Genomic DNA, 19,228 nt, shown 5'->3' on the forward strand with positions numbered 1-19,228 from the left:
AAAAATAATCGATGTGGCCAAGTATTTCCGTTATGTGACTACTGACCAGACAGAGAAATTTGTTGTTGTTTACCAAAAAAAAATGCCTTGATTTATGTTACCAATGCCAAATTAATGGCTATTAGTCACAACTAAATAGCTATTCCATGAATCAGTCCATGCATGTGTAAATTTCGAAATATAATTCTCCGAATTTACGTTGAATAAGAGCATAATTCAGTCGGAGTTTTTGGTTTTTCATCATCAACGAGCAACATTTTTTTCTAATTTGATATTCTCAGGGGATCGCAAAAGTTTCTTGAACTCTTGAAAGAGGAGACCCTTTTTGCGGCACAATCAAAACTACACAAAATTTATACACATACGTATAGATTGAAAAAAAGGAAAAAAAAAACTAAAAACACAAAGGTGAACATTCTTTGTGCAACTAAAGAAGTCGAAGGCTCTGACGCCAGGCCGGCATAACTTTCGCTCTCAAGCCATCATCAACAACAACAACACCACCACCACCACCAAAAAAAAAAGAAAAGAAATAATAAAAACACGCCACTTCATTGCCATCTCCCACCTTCCCAGAACAGACAACGACATTCCCTTGATTTGGTTTGCTGTGCTTTGCTTTCCCTTTCTTGTTGCCATGCTGCTGCTGCTGCAGGATCAAATGCTCTCGTCTAGACTTAAAAAGCGAATCCTCCAGTGATGCTATCTTCTCTCTTTCTAATCTAGAACCAGTTTATTCTTTTTCGTTTCTTTTGAGTTTTTTTTTTCTTTCTGATTTCAGTTGTGTGTTATTTTGGCCAAAACAACAACAACAACAACTTTATTCAGGTAAAAGATTTACCTTTAAAGTAGACATCGCTCGCTAGGGATCGTTGACATGAAGCATGTGGCGGTGGTCGATTCAGGTTGTTTAATATATATACATATATTTATGAATTTATGAATGGCGCTGTCTCTTGGATCAGGCGATCTACATAACTTAGTAAATGCCAAATGGGATTTGTTTTCTTTATTTTGTTTTTGTGCGAAATTCCATGCCACTACCGGAACGTGCCGTTATCATTTAAATTTCAATAAAAGAAAGAAAAAAAACAACAATTTGAATGAACAAATCGAGCAGGTATTCGCGAAATGCCAAAGGACACATGCTTCTAACCCGCCTACGTGAGCAACGGCCAAGAATTGCAATTGCGCTTCAAGAATTGCACATACGCCCCATATGCAGCGACTGATATGAACTTGGCTTAACTTCAACTGAAACGGAGGGCACCAAGCACACAAAATGCGCTTCTTCCGCATGAGAGAATGCGCCAACGACGACGACGGCGATCAAGAATAAAAAAAAAATAATAATAATAAAAAAAAAACTCTGCTGACCGAGAGACGACAACGACGACGAAGGCGGCCACCATATAATCTAAATATACCAAAAGCCCCAAACTGAATTTGAATGCAAAAAAAAAAGAATCAAACTTATAATAAGAACAGCCGATGCTGCGGCGGACGATGACGTTCGCTTTGGGAATCGGTATAACGGTATAACGACGTCAATGCAATGCTGCACCTGTATGGGAGAAAGAGAGAGATACGCAGAGAGGCAGATATATATATAGAGAGAGAGAGAGAGTGATTGAGAGTATGAGATGGCAAGACTGTAAGTATTAAGTAAAAGTTAAACATTCTATTCATAACCGGTAATACATAAATATTCACCAATAACTGAAACAACATTTTAAAGAATTTTTCAAATCTTAAAGTAGATTTTTTCTACTTCTTGCTGCTTCTTTTTGTCATCTATCTAGATATTGTTATCCACAATAGTGGAATTTCATATAATTTTCCAATTGATAAGTATATATTTTAAATCACTCTACTGTTACACCTTCATTAGTTATATTAGGGTAAAAACATTTTAAATTTGTTTTCAAAGTATTGAGAATCATTCTTTAAGTTTTGAAACGATGTATGTATGTACTTGTAGTTCTACTCAATAATAAGAGTTACAATTAGTTGCAGTTTCTCTTTCAGGCAGCTCAAAATGTCAACAAAGTGTTTTACATGGTTTTTATGTTCGTAAATAATTGATATATGAATATTTGACAAAATCAAAATACGAAAACTAAGAATTTGATAATGATTCTGTAATCTTATGGTCGGTCATAAAGATTAATGTTTTTAAAAACTTTAGCATTGAAAACAAATTTTCGCAAAATCATTTTTACGTCTTGGTCTGGAGCCCAGGGTGGTTAATTAGATTCACTATCTAAGCAAAGATAAACGGCGACACGTGACGATGGGCACGCACGTCGTTATAATGATGATGGGCTAAATCTCAATGAATGAATTTATTAGGCAACTTATCAGTCATTTAACCACACCAGCACCCAAATCGCGAATTCCGAACGATCGCTTGCTAGACAACATGAAGCGTGCCGCTGGAATTCCCCTAGCAACAAGGTAAAATGAGCCATGTGCTTCGAATGGTTTTGAGCGACACGCTTGGACTTTCTCCGAAACACAGGTGGGCGGCGCTAGGTGCCAGATGTCCCTCAAAATGCCGCTTCCCTATTACTACTGTGGAATAATGGGTGTAAAAATAAAAAAAAATAGTCGTCTCAAGGTGCAAGATTAGCATTTCTGTTGTAATTAATCTAATCTAACTCATAGATGATGATGATGATGATGATTATAATGACGATGTTGATGATGATGGTATGGCGAATTATTATGAATACTTGAAATTTTTTTCACTTCTGCCAAATAATGAATGATTCACTTGTTGACTATGATTATGTCGAAATACGAAACAAAAAGAGAAAGAAAAAAATTGTCGTCCACACTTCTTCTTTGCCACTAAAAAGACTCTCGAAGAAGACGCAGACCCCCCGTTATGCTTTGCTGAGAAATGATTACCAAAGCTTGTGAAATACTATAAAAAGGTACATACATACATATGTACATATATGTATGTATGTATATGTAAATACCTGTTGGGTTGATAAGAAGATTTGTTGTCCTTCCACAAGGAAATAAGTTCACTAATACATAATCTTACTCTCACTCTCACTCTTACTTTCTCTCACTGACTGGTTTCTTCTAATTGTTCTCTTGCATATTTTTAGAAATTTATATAATTCATAAAATTATTGGTCAAGTATAAATACTTGTGAAGCATTTATATACATATATGTAATTTCATTCATTAAACTTCAAGCGTAAATGAACAAGCCTTTTTTGTGACTGACGTATGTAAAAGTTTGCGGCGCCTGCGCAACCCACAACTCTCCCAACATCTGGCCATCCCTTTTGCCCACGCTCTCCCATCCCTATCGCTCTCGCGTCGGTTGCGCCACCCTTCGCAGATAAAAAAAAAACAAAACCACAGACCATAAGGAGAAGCCGAAGAGGCTCGGGTCCCGATTTACATGCCGCCATATAAAATATAAATACGTGAAACCTGCGGAGAGCGCTCATACTCATATCATCAGACGTTCGGTTACGATCGCCGAAACGAGTTCAATGCGAATATATTCCCGGCACCAGAGCAACTACAACTACAACTACCATCGCCTACCATACGCAGTGTTGACCCTCTTTGAAAAGTGACAAAAACTAGGAGAAAAACCCAATCCAAAAAAAAAAATTTAATAATAAAAAAAAAAAAAAAACTAAAATCAATACAAATACTTACCTCAATATGAACATAAAGGTGAGTTTAATTTTTTTTTATCTTTTATTTTTTAATTGTGTGTGAGTGTGTGTGTGTCTGTGTGTGTGTGTCCGGTCAAGTGCGCATTGTGATAATAGTAATGATCGATATAGTATGTTGGTAGCAACCATCAGTTGAAAATTATTGGAAATTCCTGTTACGTGCTACAAAAAGCATTACGATGATTGAAAATACATATCATCAGGCAAACAAAAAAAGGGTGTGATTCCTGCTAAAAATATATTATTAAAAAAAAAAAAACATTTAAGCTTTTGTTCTCCTAAAGCTAAAACCAAAACTTGTGACCGTAAAATGCGGAAGAGACCGGGCCAGGCCAGCCAGGCAGCCAGTCAGTGCCATTTCTCAGTTCCCTCACTTGTTCAAGTCGGAGAGCAGACAGGGCTCATTACATAATTTCCATTTAATTTCTGTTTGTTTTTGTAATCGGGGAAGTTTCGATCATTAAAATATTTATTATCAATTGGGTTTGCAACGACTTGGAAATGCGCTCCAATTTATGATGCTGTTTTTTTTTTTTTTTTTTTAAACTGTGTGTGTGTGTTTTTTAAAAATTTTTTTGTATTCCTTTTTTTTAAATTTGTTTTTGACCCACTTAAAGGGTCTGAGAGAGAAGGTGTGACAAAGGTGTCAAGATCAAGGAACTTTCATTATTTCATTTCATGATGTGACATACAGAGGCACATCATCAAGTATGATCAATGTAGAAGGGAGTTTCCTTTTAGCTGCTCTCTTTTTTAGTGAGAACTATTAAATTTTCAATTTTAAACCTAATGTCCCATTCTATGGAAGGATTCGTTAACAAGTCTTCAACCATAGCATCTTTATTTCTGAAGAGGTTTACTCTGACTTGTTCCATTTTGATTACTGTTTTGGGAAAAAATGTTCTTTTTTTAACGATAAAAGTTTAAATTTAAATGAATTTTGCTCTCACCTTTGCTTACAGCTCAATATGTGCCGTTCGGTCTTACTGGCCCTCATTGTTGCTTGCCTGCTGCAGGAGGCTCATTCATATTGCTCATTGGAGAAGATGAAAAAATTTGCCATGGAGGCCTGTGAGCATCTCTTTCAACAGGATGAGGCAAGCAGGGGCAAAAGATCCGTTGACTACAAGCCGCATCATCTGAATCGTTTGGGATGTAAGTACATATATTCATAGTAATAAGGTCACCAAGTCACTCAACTCGTGCGGAACTGCGTTAAGTAAATAATTAATAAATTGATAATAACAAAACAAAAACGACAAAAAACGAAAAAAAAAAAAAATAAAATCACATTTACATAAAGCAGTTCCGTTTTTCGCATTCAACTTAACCGTTTTCAAGGCTCCAGTTCAAGTTCGAATTGTAATTGTAATTGTTGTTTGTTGCCTTTTGCTTATTTTTGCGCTTTTCCACAGTTGGCAAACTGCACGACAAACATCATTACATCAGTCGCGGCAACTTTCCAAATGGTGGCTATCTGAAAGTGAATCGGGAGCATTATCACATATTAAGCGAATTGGACATTATACCACGTTACAAGCCAAGGAAGTTCCATCATGAGAAGAAGGAGCGTGAGCGTTACAAGCGAGATCATTCGGCCAGCTCTTACAATAATATACCATACTGCTGCTTCAATCAATGTGACGAGGAGTTCTTCTGTTAGGTGGCACACTCCACCTCCCCACTCCTTTAACATTCCACTCGTCACACACATTACCAGTCTCATCACAACAACAACAACAACAACATAACTGAATCCGTCCTTAGTTTTTAAGCACTAATCAAGCGCGCTTGGCTCTTATAGAGCTTTGGGTACCTAATTCTGTTGCCAATAATAATTAACCATATAACATTTATATGGTAACAGAGAATTTCAGTACAGTATTACAATTCTAATAGAAAATATTTAAGTAGAATTTTTAAGCATAAATACAATGTACATATATAACTATAACTAAATCATAAATTCCACAAAATTATGAATTTTCCCTCAGTTAGACTATAGATTAAAAAAAAAAAGCCTAGACTTTGAATTCAGATAAGAACTATCGACATTCTATGTCAAGTATGTGAACAAACGTCATGAAATGCAATCGTGCTATTGCAGAAAGAAAGCAAAAAACAATTTAATTGCCAAATTTTATTTGTTGCGATATAAAAATTTCTAGATATTGGATGCGTTAGTTTGATAAACATCATCCCATCGATTTCCAATTAACTAATCTAAACAGAATGATTAATGTCACAAGTTCACATTTAATCACATTTAAAATGGAAGATATTCTCAGAATCTCTTAGATATTTATATCTGATCACAAATCTGATTATAATTTTGTTATATAATAGGCACCCTTACACACTTTACACTGATATTTACGACAATCTGGGACATTGACCGCTTCCAAGGATTTAAAATATTTGCCAATCATTTGAAGAATTTCATCACGGCGTCTCTCGAGGAACTCAAAGCCAAAATCTTCATATGTGTTCACGCAATGCATTAGCATGCGATAGAGAACAGTTTCGGTGGACACAAAGGTGTTCAATGTGCGATCAATGGAGTCGACATTCTGTTCCACAAAGCTGCGAGTCATTTGCATCATCAACTGCACCACTTGGTCACTGAAATACTTGGCCAGGGCATCAAAGACATCCATAAAACTACCCAAATTGCTAATATGCTGCACAAATTTGCCACCAAACTGAAGGGCCAAAGATTCAAGATTCAAAATGGTTTTACCACCTCCACCCACAGTAACCAGACTGGGTAATATGGTGGATCCAATAGCTCCAACGATCGAGACACCTTGTGTTAGATGGGAATTAATTTCATGCAAACTGAGTAATGCCTCCTTGTATGGTATATCATTCAGAGTGCGTATAATGTCAAATTTCTTGGCTGAACTCGAGGAGTCACCGCCATGCAGCTTCACCGACTCTTGGGTAATTTTGTTGATGACTTTCCTGCAATTGAAGTCAGATTAGAATTACTAAAGGCTAAAATACAGACAAATTGTTGGGCCTTCACCTGGTCTGATTTTGTAGTGCTCGTCTCAATGAGGAGCCATTCGTGGCCTTGGAAGCAATACGTAAATTGTTTATGGAATGTGTGAAAATCACCAAGCTGGAGGCTATCTGCAACACATCAAAGCCACTCAGAAGCTCTTCGTCGCTGATTTTCTAGAAAATCGCTACAACGTTTTAAGTTCTGATTAGAAATGAAATTTTATTTGCTTACCAAATACAAATCGTATACGCCATGGACCACACCTGTGCCAGAAATGACAATAGACGATACATTAATGCCCTTCACGGCCAATTGAGCAGCGGTGTGGACCTCTCTGCCCGATGATGCTATAGTAGTCAATGCTTTTGTGGCTCCCGTCGCTCCGAGTCCCACAACACCACCAGCCACGCCTAGCCAATTGCCGCGTGCCTCTCGATCGGTGAGTGAGATGGTCTGGCTGTGGCATCGTCGATCTACCAAACGCTTTAGGGAACGCAGAGTACTATATGCTGTAGTAGCCACGCCTACAGCAGTTGCAGCGATCACCACAGGACCTGCAACAGGAATAGCTAAGGCAGCAGCTACTGGAACAGTTGCCACCAGACCCCCAACAGTGGCCAATTTGTCACCAACATTGAGTATGCGATATTTAATATTGGATGCTGGTGTCGGTTGTATCATTAATTCCACACCCAAATCTTCATCATTGGAGAAAGTATAAATGCCATTATTGGGTGCTATCATACAACCTTTGGGCAACGTATTGCCGTAGACATATCTCTGCCAATTGGGATAGACGCGACCATGTTCATCAATGAAAACCATACAGCAGCCCTCACTGGTCGAATCGCTGTTGGTGTCACCTCTCATACATTTGCGGGTGCGGAAGACAGGATGGCAACTGTATTGAGTGGACTGCAGAGCCAATTCTGGATCCGTTTCGACAGTGACCAGCACATAGACAATGGCCGAAAGTAAAATCCGATTTGTATATTTCCGTTGCAGCCAAATATTTTGAAACAATTCGTTTCGCTGCTTGGTGACCATTTTTGTATTTTTAGCTTCATTTTCGCAAATTAAATTTGCAATTTTTTGCCTCAAAACATCTGCTTGATCGGGCGAAAGCCTATAATTAGAAAATGTACATAATTTATTCTCTGGCTTTTTTTTTCTACTTGCATAACACCTACGAGTCCCATATAATTTCTGAGCGCAGGCCGCTACTCAAGGCAAAGTCCCGTTGCACCTCATAGGCTGAACGCGTCATTTTTAAAGACAATTAATTAATTTGAGACACAATAATACGAAGACGTTCGACTTTAATTATCACATACAGGCAGACAAACAAATTAATACGTTTTCAATTCTTAAAATTTATTTTGCATTGTTTTTGTTGTTCATGCAACAAAAGTACCGTTGCTAAGCTGCGCGCCAGTCAATGGTTGCTGTTATTGTAGCCAGAGTTGCCACATGATGAGCACAACTAAAATTGCTCATACCGTATGTAATACATATGTACATACATGTATATGTATGTATTTATCATGATCTGGCATAAATAAAGCTGAAATGGGTAATACCTTCTTCTCACTCACTGTCTTGGTATTAAACAGTTTTTACATTTTCAAATGGGCTGAAATGGCAACAGTATCTAAAGCTTATCCCAAAAAAGGTTCAATTTTGGAGTTTTTCATTTTTTTAAAAACTGGAATTTCAAATGTGGCTACGCCCGTGATTTCTAAGCTTATAAATTTTAAAAAGCATTGGCAACTCTACCAATTGAAAATTCTAGCTTGTGTTTTTTAAATGGAGACATGTTTATTTTTGTTATGCCGAGAGAAAAGTCACCCCTGAAAAAAATGTTAAACTACGAACCTGCCCAATATATGAACGTCCCCGTCCTGGCCTGGTCCAAACAACACACAAACATAGCAAGCCATGTCATAATGTGAGTCGGTATCAACAAAAAAACAAACATCAGATTCGTAACCACAGCAGCAGGCAATAGTTAATTTTCAGTTACATTTCAACATCAGCACGCGCCGGATACGTTTTCAGAAGTTTCTACACAGAAAATTTAGATGATTTTTGAAACTACAAAAAAGTAAAATAAGAAAAAAACCAACCAAACCAAAGCCTCTTGGGTAAAACCAGGGACTGATCGATATTCAATAGCACCGGCTCGCCACTTAAATGGTATCGCCGCGAAAGTCGGCAACCACATCCTCGAACAAAGTAATGGCGTAAGTAATTAAAACTAAACTAAACAACCAACCAACTATCGAATGGTTACCCCAATCCGATTATTATCCTTTATCTATATGTAGAACTACGGCAAAAAGTTGCGAGAGCCTCTTCTCGGCCAGTTCCCGGGAGTCGGCTAGCCTGATCTATCAACGCAAACAAATGCCGCATCGTGTGGGCATGAAATCTTCCAGCCATGGCAGCAGTGGAATTCGTCAGCCATCAATGGTACCCCAAAGCACTAGTGAGATCCATCAGCGAGTCATGTCCGCTCGCAATTTGCGTATGAAAACTTTTCAAAATCAATTGGCCGATGCCCAGGCAGAGATTGCCAATTTGGCCCATGAGAATCGCATGCTGCGCACACTCCACAAGCGTCAATCCTCAGCTTTGAATAAATACGAGTCCACCAATGCTGAGTTGCCACAATTGTTGCACTCCCATTCCGAGGAGTTACGCGTGTGGCAGACAAAACATCGCAATTTACAAACTATCAACAAGGACTTGGAAATGAAACTGAAGCAGAAGGAGGCACTAATATTGTCACTTAGTGATCAGAATAAGCACTATAGTCAGCTAAATAAGGATAAGTAAGTTTTATATATGAGATTTTATAAAATTAAAATAGTATTAGACTTTTTTTTTTTATTTTTTTGAAAATCCTCAATGACTTGTGTTAGTTCCAGTTTAATTTAGTTCCGGGATTTATTTTAAATGAAATTGCATTTGTTTCTTATAGGAATCTCGATGAACGCCAAAAATTACAGGAAAAGTTGCGCTCACTGGAGCAGCGTCTACAAGATAAGGACAATGACATGAAGCTAATGGCTCGTAAGATACAATTGGAGACAAAGAACTTCCGTCAGCAGTTGCTCAACGAGCAGAAGAAGGCTAAAGAGGTAATGCTTAAACTGGAAAAAGCCCGTCTTGAAGTAAGTGGATATCGCAAACTGGAAGAGTATACGGTAAGTTTTCGATGGATTTGAGTTTCTTAATTGGAAGCTCATTGAATTCTGTTAATTTCAACAGCTGGGCGTAAATGATAAGGGCAATCCTTTGGCATCGGGACGACGTGCAAAATTGGGTGGCGTTTCTATGGATGAGCCAGATAAAATTGATAAGCTAGAGAAATCCCTTGAACTGCTCGACAAGGCCATTGAGAAGAATAGTCAAAGTGAATTCAATGCTTTGGCAGATGTTTTGGAAACGGATTCAATGTTTGACTTCGATAAGGTCGTCGATGTGGAAGATAAAAATGATTCAGTGTCACCAACGCTTGGAGAGTCCAAGATACCATCACGTGTGACCAAGTTGCCAACTCCGGGTCAGGCCAAACAGATGGGAACTGGGGGAACTACCCGTTCTAGTCTTAGTCATTTAGTGAGCGCCCAAAGCAAAATATCAGGGTCTAGTAAAGCAGGCAACTCAAGACTGCGCAGTGGCGCTGGAAGTATTGGCAATGGGATTGTCAATATTAAAAGTAATATCGGTGGTTCGGCCAATAAACGCCGAGATACAGATGCCCGACTTTCTTCGACTGAATCGAAAAGCATTAAGCCCTCTCTAAAATCATTTGAATTGGATTACGATGAAGACTTCGAGGATCATGAAGATGCTGATGATAGCTTTGGTCTCATAGACAAATGGTGTGATGATGTTGCTGGAACTCATGACAATGGATCCGATGAAGTAAACGCCAATGAAATGAGTTTGCTGAATTATGGCAACTATATGGATAACAAAGGCAGTAGCAATGGTGAAATAGATGCCATGCTGGAAGAGGAGGAGGACGAAGATGAGGAAGAGCAAACCGAATCTCAGGATTCGCAGCTTGACGAAGACGAGGTAAAAGGCACCCGCATTAAAATATATCTTTCACATTACTTCAACTGATTCCTTATCTTCTAGGTGTCCAAGCCAAATTCCCGTGGGCCACGTATGAAAGAGAATATGTCCAGCATTCGCAAACAAATTTCAAATGATCATAAAGAGCGTGAGAGTTTCCTTAATGCTTATTGCCGTCAATCGTCCAGTAGCAATGTCCGTGAAGATTCCAAGAAACGTACTGGCGTGGTGGCTCCTAGTGTGGGAGTTGGTAATACACTGACCGGCAGTCGTAAGCATTCTTTGCTAGCTGCCCTCAAGGTTATCGATGATAATAAGGGGCAGGATTAGCCTAACATACAGACACACACTCACAGTGACACACAGACACGAGCACACAATCAACACGTAATGCACAACTCCGTAAGTTTTACTTTGACTACACTACAAAAAAAAACTTGGATTTTGTCAATTTCAATCTAGTGCCCTAAGCTGTGTTAAGTTATGATCATGATCTATGTATATTTTGTCGAAAGCAAGTAAAGCCATTACACTGGGGGCGATTCTCGTTAAAACGAGGAGCAGTAGTATGAGGAGAACTTGATGGTTTACTAGAGGCATCTCTAGAGCCCAAGTTTCTCCTACAATTGTTGCTCCGGTTCTAACGAGTTTTACCTGTGTGAGCGCTAAAATTTTACCGTTTCTGGAGTTTCTCTGTGTTTCTGTATCCCATCGTCTTTGAGCCCCAGAGAGATGAACTAAGTATGATCTAAGTTATTTTTAAATTAATAACTGACTTTATTTAAATAGATTCTAAAAGCGTAAACTAAATCGACGTGACCAACTTTACTTGTTAACTTGTCTGCTTGCCCCTCATTTTACTGACGGCCCGAGAGACCTTCTTGCGCAGTTCCTTTTGTCGCTTCATTTTGGAAGCCTCTTCGGCCCGCTTTTTGGCACGGAAAGTGCTTAGACGTTTCTTTGTTTCTTGGCGATCGCGTGACTTCTTATCCCTATAGTTGGTCTCGATCATTTTCATCATTTTGCTGACCTTTTGCTCGTACGGTGAGTTAACAACAGCCACACGTTCCAAAGCCTCTTTAGGATTTGCTGGACCCAATTTGGGTTTATCCTTATATGGTAGGGCTCGTTGCAGGGCTTTCGGTATGACCAGAGGACGAAAGATTTTCGGTTTGCGTACAATCTCTGTATATAAGCTATCGGGTTGAGCTTGATTTTGTAGGGCACGCTCGCGTTTCAATTGTCCTAAAGTTTTCATGCCCTGCCATTGGCTCTTCTGTTCGGCAGGCATTAGCAGCGTTGTGATAGGGGCATAGAAGCGTGGCACTTCCACATTAAACCAAGTGCGACAGAATACAATGTCACTTAAAAGAATTTTATCCTCGAAGGTGGCTCGGTAGGATCCCTCGGGAGTGTGATGGGATTTTTTAATCTGCCCACGAATGCCGGAGACTGTTTTAATTTTGGCACCCTCAAATTTGGCCACTTCTAGAGAGGAATTGAACATGTCCTTAATGTATGCAGTTTTCTTATAAATTTTAAACGGATGACCCACTAGCTTAAGCTTCTTCATTATCTGCGACGATTTATCCAATTCTGTGACACATCCAGTGGCTGCTATACGAAAGCCTAGACGCTTCATTTCCTCCTGATCTTGTCGAACTGTCTGCAGAGCCAAGAAACCAGTATTTTGCGGTGTTATAGGTCCCCAAAAGGTCATGCTGCAGGTAACATGATTGGGCGTATACTTCAGATAACGATGCCTAAAATTATCCTCTACTTTGGCAAAGATCGAAACGGTTTGGAAGCGTCGCCATCCCATAGAGATAATCAAGGGATCACCCGTTTTAAGGATTTTCTTGTACCAACGATGTTTCTTGACTTTACAGTTGACATAACCCACATTCTCCTCGGTCATATTGAGAGCTCCCACCAGCACGGGATAGCTGGGATCGAAATGTTCAACAAATTCAGCTGGCAATTGCCTGAAACCCAAACGAACATATAGGCCAGCACGATAGCCTTCGATTTGTATTCTTAGCTCATTGTCCAAATTGGCAAATTCTGATTTGTTAAGTTCACTTTGGCGCTGGGCTTCAGCCTTCAGGTCCTCGTAAAAGGAATGATCGCCAGTAATACGACCCAAATCTTCTTCTTCACCTTTTTCTCCACCTTTATCATATTCCGCATCGAATTTGGCCTTTAGCTTTAACTTTTTGGCCATTAATTCCGATTTCGTTAGATTCTCTTCCTCAACGCGAGTCAATTTTCTTTTGACTGTCGATGACCCAGCAGCAGTAGCTGGCTCCTCTGTCTGCTCCTCCCCCTGTCGTCTTGGGGCTTTCCACTATGCTGTTCACCAGTTTCCAAATCCTCGAAGTCTCCATATACCTCACTCTCAGCATCGCTCATATCGTCCAAGCGAAGCAATGTTTCAGCATCTTCGGAGGCTTTCCATTTGCCGGTCACAAAACAGTTTTTAATAAGCTCCTTGTTCTCTTCCGCTAGCCAATTGCGTGTGGCATCTAACCAAAAATAAAAGAGGGTAACAGGAAAATGTTTACCGAACTATGCATTAGAACTCTTACCACTTTGATATTGGAATAGGCAGCTCTCATCTTTGTCCCGAACGTCCTTATCCTTTTGCATGTCGGTTTGTTTCTTGGAGGCCAAACGAAAAAGACCACCCAGTTCCTCTTCCTCATCCGTATCCGCAGCATCCGCTTCTTGCTGACGACTCTTATCGCTTTGGTTATAGATGCCATATACCAAACGCATCAGATTCTTGGACTCAGAGTGCCGCTGCAGAAATGCATCTCTAGCCTTTTCTGCCAAATTGGATTTCCAGCTCATGTTATTGGCTATAATTCGAGCTTCCTCCTCCTCATCCTCGTCTTCTACATCATCATCATCATCACCATCATCAGCAGCAGCAGCAGTACTTTTTCCCGCTAGGTTTTGATACTCTTCGTCATCGGAGGAGTCATTTCCATCGCTGTTTTCCTCGTCGTCCTCTTCACTATTTTCACCCCTCCAATCATCGGCAATGAATTCTTCAGTTTTTTCCTCATCATCGTCACTGGAATCCGCTGCTTCTAAACCAGAATCGTCAGCGTCTTCATCTTCACTGTTTTCAGGCTCAATATCACTTTGAAAATCTTTGGACTTAATGGCCATACCATCAGAGAAAAGACGAAATTCCTGTTGCTCCATTTGCTGATCAATGGTTGCCTTTTTGTCAATCAACTTGGTAACAAGCTCCTCCTGTTCGGTCGCCTCAGCTGTCTTTTCCTTGTGGGAATGGGAGCCCTGCAGCTCAATGTAAACTGCATCCTTGTCATAGACAATGCCTCCCACACCCGACATGGGAGCATAAAGTAAACGTTCCTTTTCCAGCAGACTCCGTTTCTTTTCAGTACCGGGTAACGGGCAGGGATCGGGAATAACACTCAGCTCATCAATACGAGCATCCCCCAGACCAGCTATATGAACCATATGCTCCTGCTTAAGAGGTACGCCACGCACATAACCATAGAGAATGACTTCACGGTCACACTTGGGATTACGACGAACTTGATCCGTGTTTGTCACATCCTCCATACGATCCACTAGCAGATAACTATGAGCTCCACGCCAGGATAAAGGACGAAACTTCATCACTGAGATAAAGCGGCCCAAGTTCTTCACTTCGTTTCTCAAATATTCTCCATGCAGTAATCCAGAAAGATAAAATAACTTGGCTCCATCATATACCTCCGTCCAAAAGCGATGTTTCAGTTCCTTTTTACGCTTTCTCAACTGTTTTGGATTCTTGATCATATCTAAATGGGTGAGTACGCCCATAATCTTTGGCATCCCATGTACTTGACATATGTTGAGGAACTCAAAGATTTCCATTTCGAATCCATAACTTGCATCGCATAGCAGCAAAACCAGATCCGCACATTTGGCTATATCGATCATCGAGTTAATATCATTATTGCACTCCACCAATGTGATGCGACGCTTCTTCGATGTGACTATGGTAATGGGACCCTTGATGTCCGTGACATTGGTTCGAGTAAAACTTTTGATCAGATCCTTAATCAGTGTTGTTTTACCCACTTTTGGTGGTCCCACAATGGCAATCAGCACCGGCGGCGGTTCATCTGGTGTCTGATCTACTACAGGTATATGCTGTTTCTTGGCAGTCAAATCCTCTTTACGACGAAAATTTCGTTCTGCTGTCTGCGCGGAGTTAATAGCAAACGCCTTGGGATTTCTTTGCCGCGCCGTCAGTTCGGGCTCCTTTTGATTGGAGTCTTTTTTGGCCTTATCTTTCTTTTTAACAGCCTTAACACCAGATTGGCGTGCACGATGTTGCTTCCTCTTGTCTTGGCCAGCATCATCGGCCATGGTGCAGTGGATATATATTGAAATTAAATCAAAATAGAAATTAAAAACCAAATTGGCGCTGCACGTGTTGATTGTAATGTTTGGCAAGTGGTCAGGTCGCTGGTCTGTTAGAGATGGCCACACCAGCGATAGTTCTGACTGTTAAATTTAACAGTTTCCTCCAAAAGAAAAGTTGACAGCTCTCCGGCAAATGAAATGTTGCAGCGTTTTGGTATTCCTAAAGGCGCACGGTCACTTTTTTTGCGAATTTGATTCATTTCAACATTTTTTTTTTAAATATTTGTTTCAAATGTTAAAATGGTGTCGTTCTGTGTGCTAAGGTTGCAGACATAATTACAAGCATTTGTGGAGCGACAGGAACAAGAATAAACGTGCAGTCAAGGGAAAACACCCAACCAAAGCTATCTCGGGTAAGGGTGACGGTGAAGAAGAAAGAGAAGGGAGGCAAAGCGGCAGCAGCAGCAGCAATAGGAGAAAGAAGTAGAGAGGTCTAACAAAAGAGAGTAAAGGTAAGGATAAACAACAAGACAGGATTCCAATGCCGAATATGGTGGGGTGAATGCATAGTGAGATATTGGGAGGTGGGCCGCGGCTGCTGCCTGCCCGTCCCATCATCAAACCAACCAAATTCAATGCCAAAACTCTAGGGCCCGACCTTGCCCTTCTATTGATTTCTGAAGAACAACAACAAGAAAAGTTGTAGAGTAAAATGTTAAGGCCAACAAAAATCTCAAACGGATGCAAATCACACAGCTGAAGGTTAAACTTTTCTATCAGGGACAACAACAGACACCTCAGTCGGCCAGCAGCCAGCCAGACCCAACCACGGACTGTCCGATTTTTCTTTGTTTTAATGACAACGACACCGACACTACGACGACAATAAAGAACACAAAAAACAAAAAAAAAAAAAAAAAAAAGCAAAAAATATATAAGACTTTCTGAACGTTCCGATTGAGATTCGCATACATTAATTTCATGTAATTGCATATGCACGAATATAAAACTGAAACAAAACAAAAAAAAAAAAAAGAACTCGGAGGAACAACAACAAATAATCCACCTGGTGTGTCCGTCTTTAATACCATTTCAGTCGTCGTCATCATAAACAGCGTCGTCGCTGTCGTTTGTGGTTGTCGCCGTCGCCATCGCCATCATTATTATGGAAAGCCCTTGTGAATCGGAAAGTTCATTGGATGGCGGTTCAATGCTGCCACCCAGCCCAGTGTCCCGGGAGCAGCTTCAAAAGCGCATCGAATCGCTAACACAACAAAATAAGTAAGTCCCTTTGGATTCGGAGAAAGAAATTACTTTTCATTAACACGCACAATTTGGTATTTTGCAGAGTACTCAAAGCTGAATTGGACACATTTAAAACCAAATGCAAAGTGGTTCAGGAGGAGAATCGTTGTCTTAAACAGGCTTCTGTTATAATTGTTAGTACAATTCATTCCTATGTTCAAATATTACCAAGAGGTCCCCGTCAAGATTATTATTTAATCATATTTTTTTAAGAGCAGATGATTTCTTCTCAGATGTACTGAGATTTTTACAAGTCTTTGAACAATTGTGTTTATGACTGTTCTGTTTGTTCTTTGTAGCAAGCGAAGGCCGAGCAGGAGGAAGAATATATATCAAATACGTTGCTCAAGAAAATTCAAGCCTTAAAGAAGGAAAAGGAAACACTAGCTCATCATTATGAACGCGAAGAGGAGTGTTTAACCAATGATTTGTCCCGTAAGCTGGATCAACTGCGCCAGGAGAAATGTAAACTGGAACAGACACTGGAACAGGAGCAGGAATGTCTTGTCAATAAGCTAATGCGCAAGATAGAGAAACTACAGGCTGAAACGGACAACAAGCAAACAAATTTAGAGCAGCTGCGTCGCGAAATGGTTGAGCTGGAGAATACGCTTGAACAGGAACAGGAGGCTTTGGTCAATAAGCTATGGAAGCGCATGGATAAGTTGGAAACCGAGAAGCGCTCTCTTCAAATCAAACTCGATCAGCCTGTTTCTGATCCGACAACACCACGTGATATAACCATCAATGCCAATGGTGGCGATACTGCCACCCATTTGACTTCGCACATCCAAACGCTGCGCTCTGAAGTGTTGCGCTTGCGTTCCAATCTTGCTGCCGCCCAAAAGGAGACCACCATTAAAATGCAACAATTTGCCCAAGAGGAGAAGTCCATTCGCGAGGAAAATGCTCGTTTACAGCGCAAGCTCAAACAGGAGGTAGAGCGTCGCGAGGCCTTGTGCCGCCATCTCTCCGAGTCGGAATCGTCCCTCGAAATGGATGAAGAACGTTTCTACAATGAAAATCTATTAAGTGGTGGTGGAAGTGGTCCCGGAGGAGCAGTTAATGCCCAGCGGCAACGCACCATAAGCAGTCCCGTCTCACATAGTCCATCGAGCAGCCGACCCTTGAGTCCAGGCACAGCTGGTCAAAATCGTTGCCATGCCTGCGGGCAATTTGTAGTAAGTACTCACTAATTGAAAGAGAAGGGCATATAAATTCTATGTTAATTCCATTTTGGTATCGCCATTGCAGAATCGTCGTGCCAGCGAACGCTTTATAAAGCCAGCACTGCCAACACCAATAATGTTGGGTCTGAACACTTCCGCACCAAATGTGCTAACCTCAACCAATCCATTGCTGGCCAGTGGAGCCAACAGCATCTATGGCTCTAATACGGGAGCGACGCCATCAGCTGGTTTCTTAGCTAGTTTGAATAGCGAACGTCTCAGCTTGGGTTCAGTGGGCATGGGTGGAGCAACAGTAGGCAACAGTGGTGGCAGTGCCACGTTTTTGGCTGGTGGTATGCTCTCCATGAACAACCATCAACAGCAGCAGCATCTTAACCAGCTTACCGGTGGCACATCGAGTGCCTCATCCTCATCGTCCAATTTGATGAACATAAGCTTGAACAATACGTCCAGCGGCAACTTGGTCAATAGCAGCAGCAATTCCTCCTTATCGGCCTTCACGCCCACAAATCAGCCCACAGCAGCTGCTACGGCTTTCATTCAACCAGCAAGTCCCATGGATACATCCTCTTGCAAGGATTAGAATTAAAATCGCTTCAGAATTTGAAGTTGGAAAAGCATAAATACAACAACAAGACGATTAGGAGTTTATTGTGAGATGCAGTCAGTTTAATATATACATATATATATACATATATATATATATCATGATTCATGGCATAATTTTTCACACCTACATACTCACACACATATACACCCATACACACACTCACACACATACACACACGCGAAACCAGTTAAAAAAGTAAAACAAACCTAATATAAGCCTCTTCTTCTTCTGGCAGACGACTCAAAGTCGCTTCAGAAATTGGTATATGTATTTATATATATGTATACATATATATAATATACACACATTTATATGTATACATATATATATATATATTATGGTTAATGTGTATAATGCATGTTCTATATATATTTGATGAAAATCTCTAAAAACAAAAACCAATTTCAATATAATATCTATATTCATATTTCTTTATATACATATGTATATATATGTATATATATATATATATATATATGTATATATGAATATGTGTGTATATCGGAGCCATCCTAGGCGAACGAATATTTAAAACAACAAAAAACAAAGTGCTAATGTTTAAGAATTTACCGTTTCCTTTTCTCCTTCATTTTTTTATAATTTACTTTTGCCTCGGCGCAAAACCATATGAATTTATAAAAGAAAAAAAACACATTTATGAATATTATTCATGAAAAATCAAAACAGTGAAAAAGTAACTTTTCCCACATTATCCTCGCTTCGTTTTTCGGTGGGCATAAAAAACCATTTTTTTTTTTTTTGAAGTATATATAATGTAAGTCAACAAAAAATAAAGTTCAACAATTAAATACAATACATTTATAATTTTATTTTAATTTCTTTTAATTAAAAGAGATAGAATATATTAAAAAGAATCATTGCTCTTAACGATTCTTTCGTACAGAAACGCGCCATTTTTTTTAA

At 39.8% G+C, this 19,228-nt stretch overlaps 5 protein-coding genes across 8 annotated transcripts; 3 read left to right on the plus strand and 2 right to left on the minus strand.

Annotated features, from left to right (window-relative positions):
- The first annotated feature begins 1,395 nt into the window (after positions 1–1,395).
- Ilp8 (Insulin-like peptide 8) lies at positions 1,396–5,687 on the plus strand. Its single transcript, XM_068287056.1, has 4 exons — positions 1,396–1,654; positions 3,215–3,709; positions 4,674–4,866; positions 5,127–5,687. The coding sequence occupies exons 2-4, from the start codon at positions 3,698–3,700 to the stop codon at positions 5,372–5,374; spliced, it is 453 nt and encodes a 150-aa protein (XP_068143157.1). The 5' UTR covers positions 1,396–1,654; positions 3,215–3,697; the 3' UTR covers positions 5,375–5,687.
- A 149-nt stretch (positions 5,688–5,836) lies between these two features.
- Positions 5,837–8,196, minus strand: LOC137574666 (uncharacterized). Its single transcript, XM_068287053.1, has 4 exons — positions 7,909–8,196; positions 6,950–7,844; positions 6,740–6,891; positions 5,837–6,675 (listed from the first exon to the last, which is right to left on the minus strand). The coding sequence occupies exons 1-4, from the start codon at positions 7,983–7,985 to the stop codon at positions 6,036–6,038; spliced, it is 1,764 nt and encodes a 587-aa protein (XP_068143154.1). The 5' UTR covers positions 7,986–8,196; the 3' UTR covers positions 5,837–6,035.
- Positions 8,197–8,484: 288 nt separating this feature from the next.
- On the plus strand, positions 8,485–11,483 carry LOC137574665 (putative leucine-rich repeat-containing protein DDB_G0290503). 3 transcript variants are annotated; one of them, XM_068287051.1, is made up of 6 exons: positions 8,485–8,666; positions 8,720–8,961; positions 9,046–9,552; positions 9,702–9,927; positions 9,992–10,807; positions 10,871–11,483. In XM_068287051.1, the coding sequence occupies exons 2-6, from the start codon at positions 8,912–8,914 to the stop codon at positions 11,135–11,137; spliced, it is 1,866 nt and encodes a 621-aa protein (XP_068143152.1). In that variant the 5' UTR covers positions 8,485–8,666; positions 8,720–8,911; the 3' UTR covers positions 11,138–11,483. The 3 variants fall into 3 exon arrangements, with proteins under 3 accessions (XP_068143152.1, XP_068143153.1, XP_068143151.1); XM_068287052.1 differs by having other exon boundaries at positions 8,727–8,961; XM_068287050.1 differs by having other exon boundaries at positions 8,485–8,961.
- Positions 11,484–11,556: 73 nt separating this feature from the next.
- Positions 11,557–15,305, minus strand: LOC137574664 (ribosome biogenesis protein BMS1 homolog). Its single transcript, XM_068287049.1, is given in 3 exon segments — positions 11,557–13,141; positions 13,144–13,332; positions 13,396–15,305. Coding segments are annotated over 3 exon segments (3,498 nt in total). The 5' UTR covers positions 15,203–15,305; the 3' UTR covers positions 11,557–11,639.
- Positions 15,306–15,401: 96 nt separating this feature from the next.
- LOC137574667 (coiled-coil domain-containing protein 6) lies at positions 15,402–19,120 on the plus strand. Of its 2 annotated transcripts, none has more exons than XM_068287055.1 (5): positions 15,402–15,612; positions 16,296–16,480; positions 16,548–16,638; positions 16,804–17,685; positions 17,759–19,120. In XM_068287055.1, the coding sequence occupies exons 2-5, from the start codon at positions 16,365–16,367 to the stop codon at positions 18,275–18,277; spliced, it is 1,608 nt and encodes a 535-aa protein (XP_068143156.1). In that variant the 5' UTR covers positions 15,402–15,612; positions 16,296–16,364; the 3' UTR covers positions 18,278–19,120. The 2 variants fall into 2 exon arrangements, with proteins under 2 accessions (XP_068143156.1, XP_068143155.1); XM_068287054.1 differs by having other exon boundaries at positions 15,403–15,711.
- The last annotated feature ends 108 nt before the right edge of the window (positions 19,121–19,228 follow it).

Source organism: Drosophila tropicalis, unplaced genomic scaffold, assembly GCF_018151085.1.
Source record: "Drosophila tropicalis isolate 14030-0801.00 unplaced genomic scaffold, ASM1815108v1 contig_463, whole genome shotgun sequence".
Classification (NCBI taxonomy): domain Eukaryota; kingdom Metazoa; phylum Arthropoda; class Insecta; order Diptera; family Drosophilidae; genus Drosophila; species Drosophila tropicalis.

What these genes read in the sequence shown, in the direction of transcription:
- Ilp8 (XM_068287056.1), top strand. An exon ending in TCATCTGAATCGTTTGGGAT is followed by an intron (nt 4,867 to 5,126) that starts GTAAGTACATAT and finishes GCTTTTCCACAG; the next exon opens with TTGGCAAACTGCACGACAAA.
- LOC137574666 (XM_068287053.1), bottom strand. Translation starts at nt 7,985, where the DNA reads ATGACGCGTTCAGCCTATGAGGTGCAACGGGACTTTGCCTTGAGTAGC. An exon ending in GCGTATACGATTTGTATTTG is followed by an intron (nt 6,892 to 6,949) that starts GTAAGCAAATAA and finishes GCGATTTTCTAG; the next exon opens with AAAATCAGCGACGAAGAGCT. An exon ending in GCACTACAAAATCAGACCAG is followed by an intron (nt 6,676 to 6,739) that starts GTGAAGGCCCAA and finishes CTTCAATTGCAG; the next exon opens with GAAAGTCATCAACAAAATTA.
- LOC137574665 (XM_068287050.1), top strand. Translation starts at nt 8,912, where the DNA reads ATGGTATCGCCGCGAAAGTCGGCAACCACATCCTCGAACAAAGTAATG. An exon ending in TCCTCGAACAAAGTAATGGC is followed by an intron (nt 8,962 to 9,045) that starts GTAAGTAATTAA and finishes ATCTATATGTAG; the next exon opens with AACTACGGCAAAAAGTTGCG. An exon ending in AGTCAGCTAAATAAGGATAA is followed by an intron (nt 9,553 to 9,701) that starts GTAAGTTTTATA and finishes TGTTTCTTATAG; the next exon opens with GAATCTCGATGAACGCCAAA.
- LOC137574667 (XM_068287055.1), top strand. Translation starts at nt 16,365, where the DNA reads ATGGAAAGCCCTTGTGAATCGGAAAGTTCATTGGATGGCGGTTCAATG. An exon ending in AACAGGCTTCTGTTATAATT is followed by an intron (nt 16,639 to 16,803) that starts GTTAGTACAATT and finishes TGTTCTTTGTAG; the next exon opens with CAAGCGAAGGCCGAGCAGGA. An exon ending in ATGCCTGCGGGCAATTTGTA is followed by an intron (nt 17,686 to 17,758) that starts GTAAGTACTCAC and finishes TCGCCATTGCAG; the next exon opens with AATCGTCGTGCCAGCGAACG.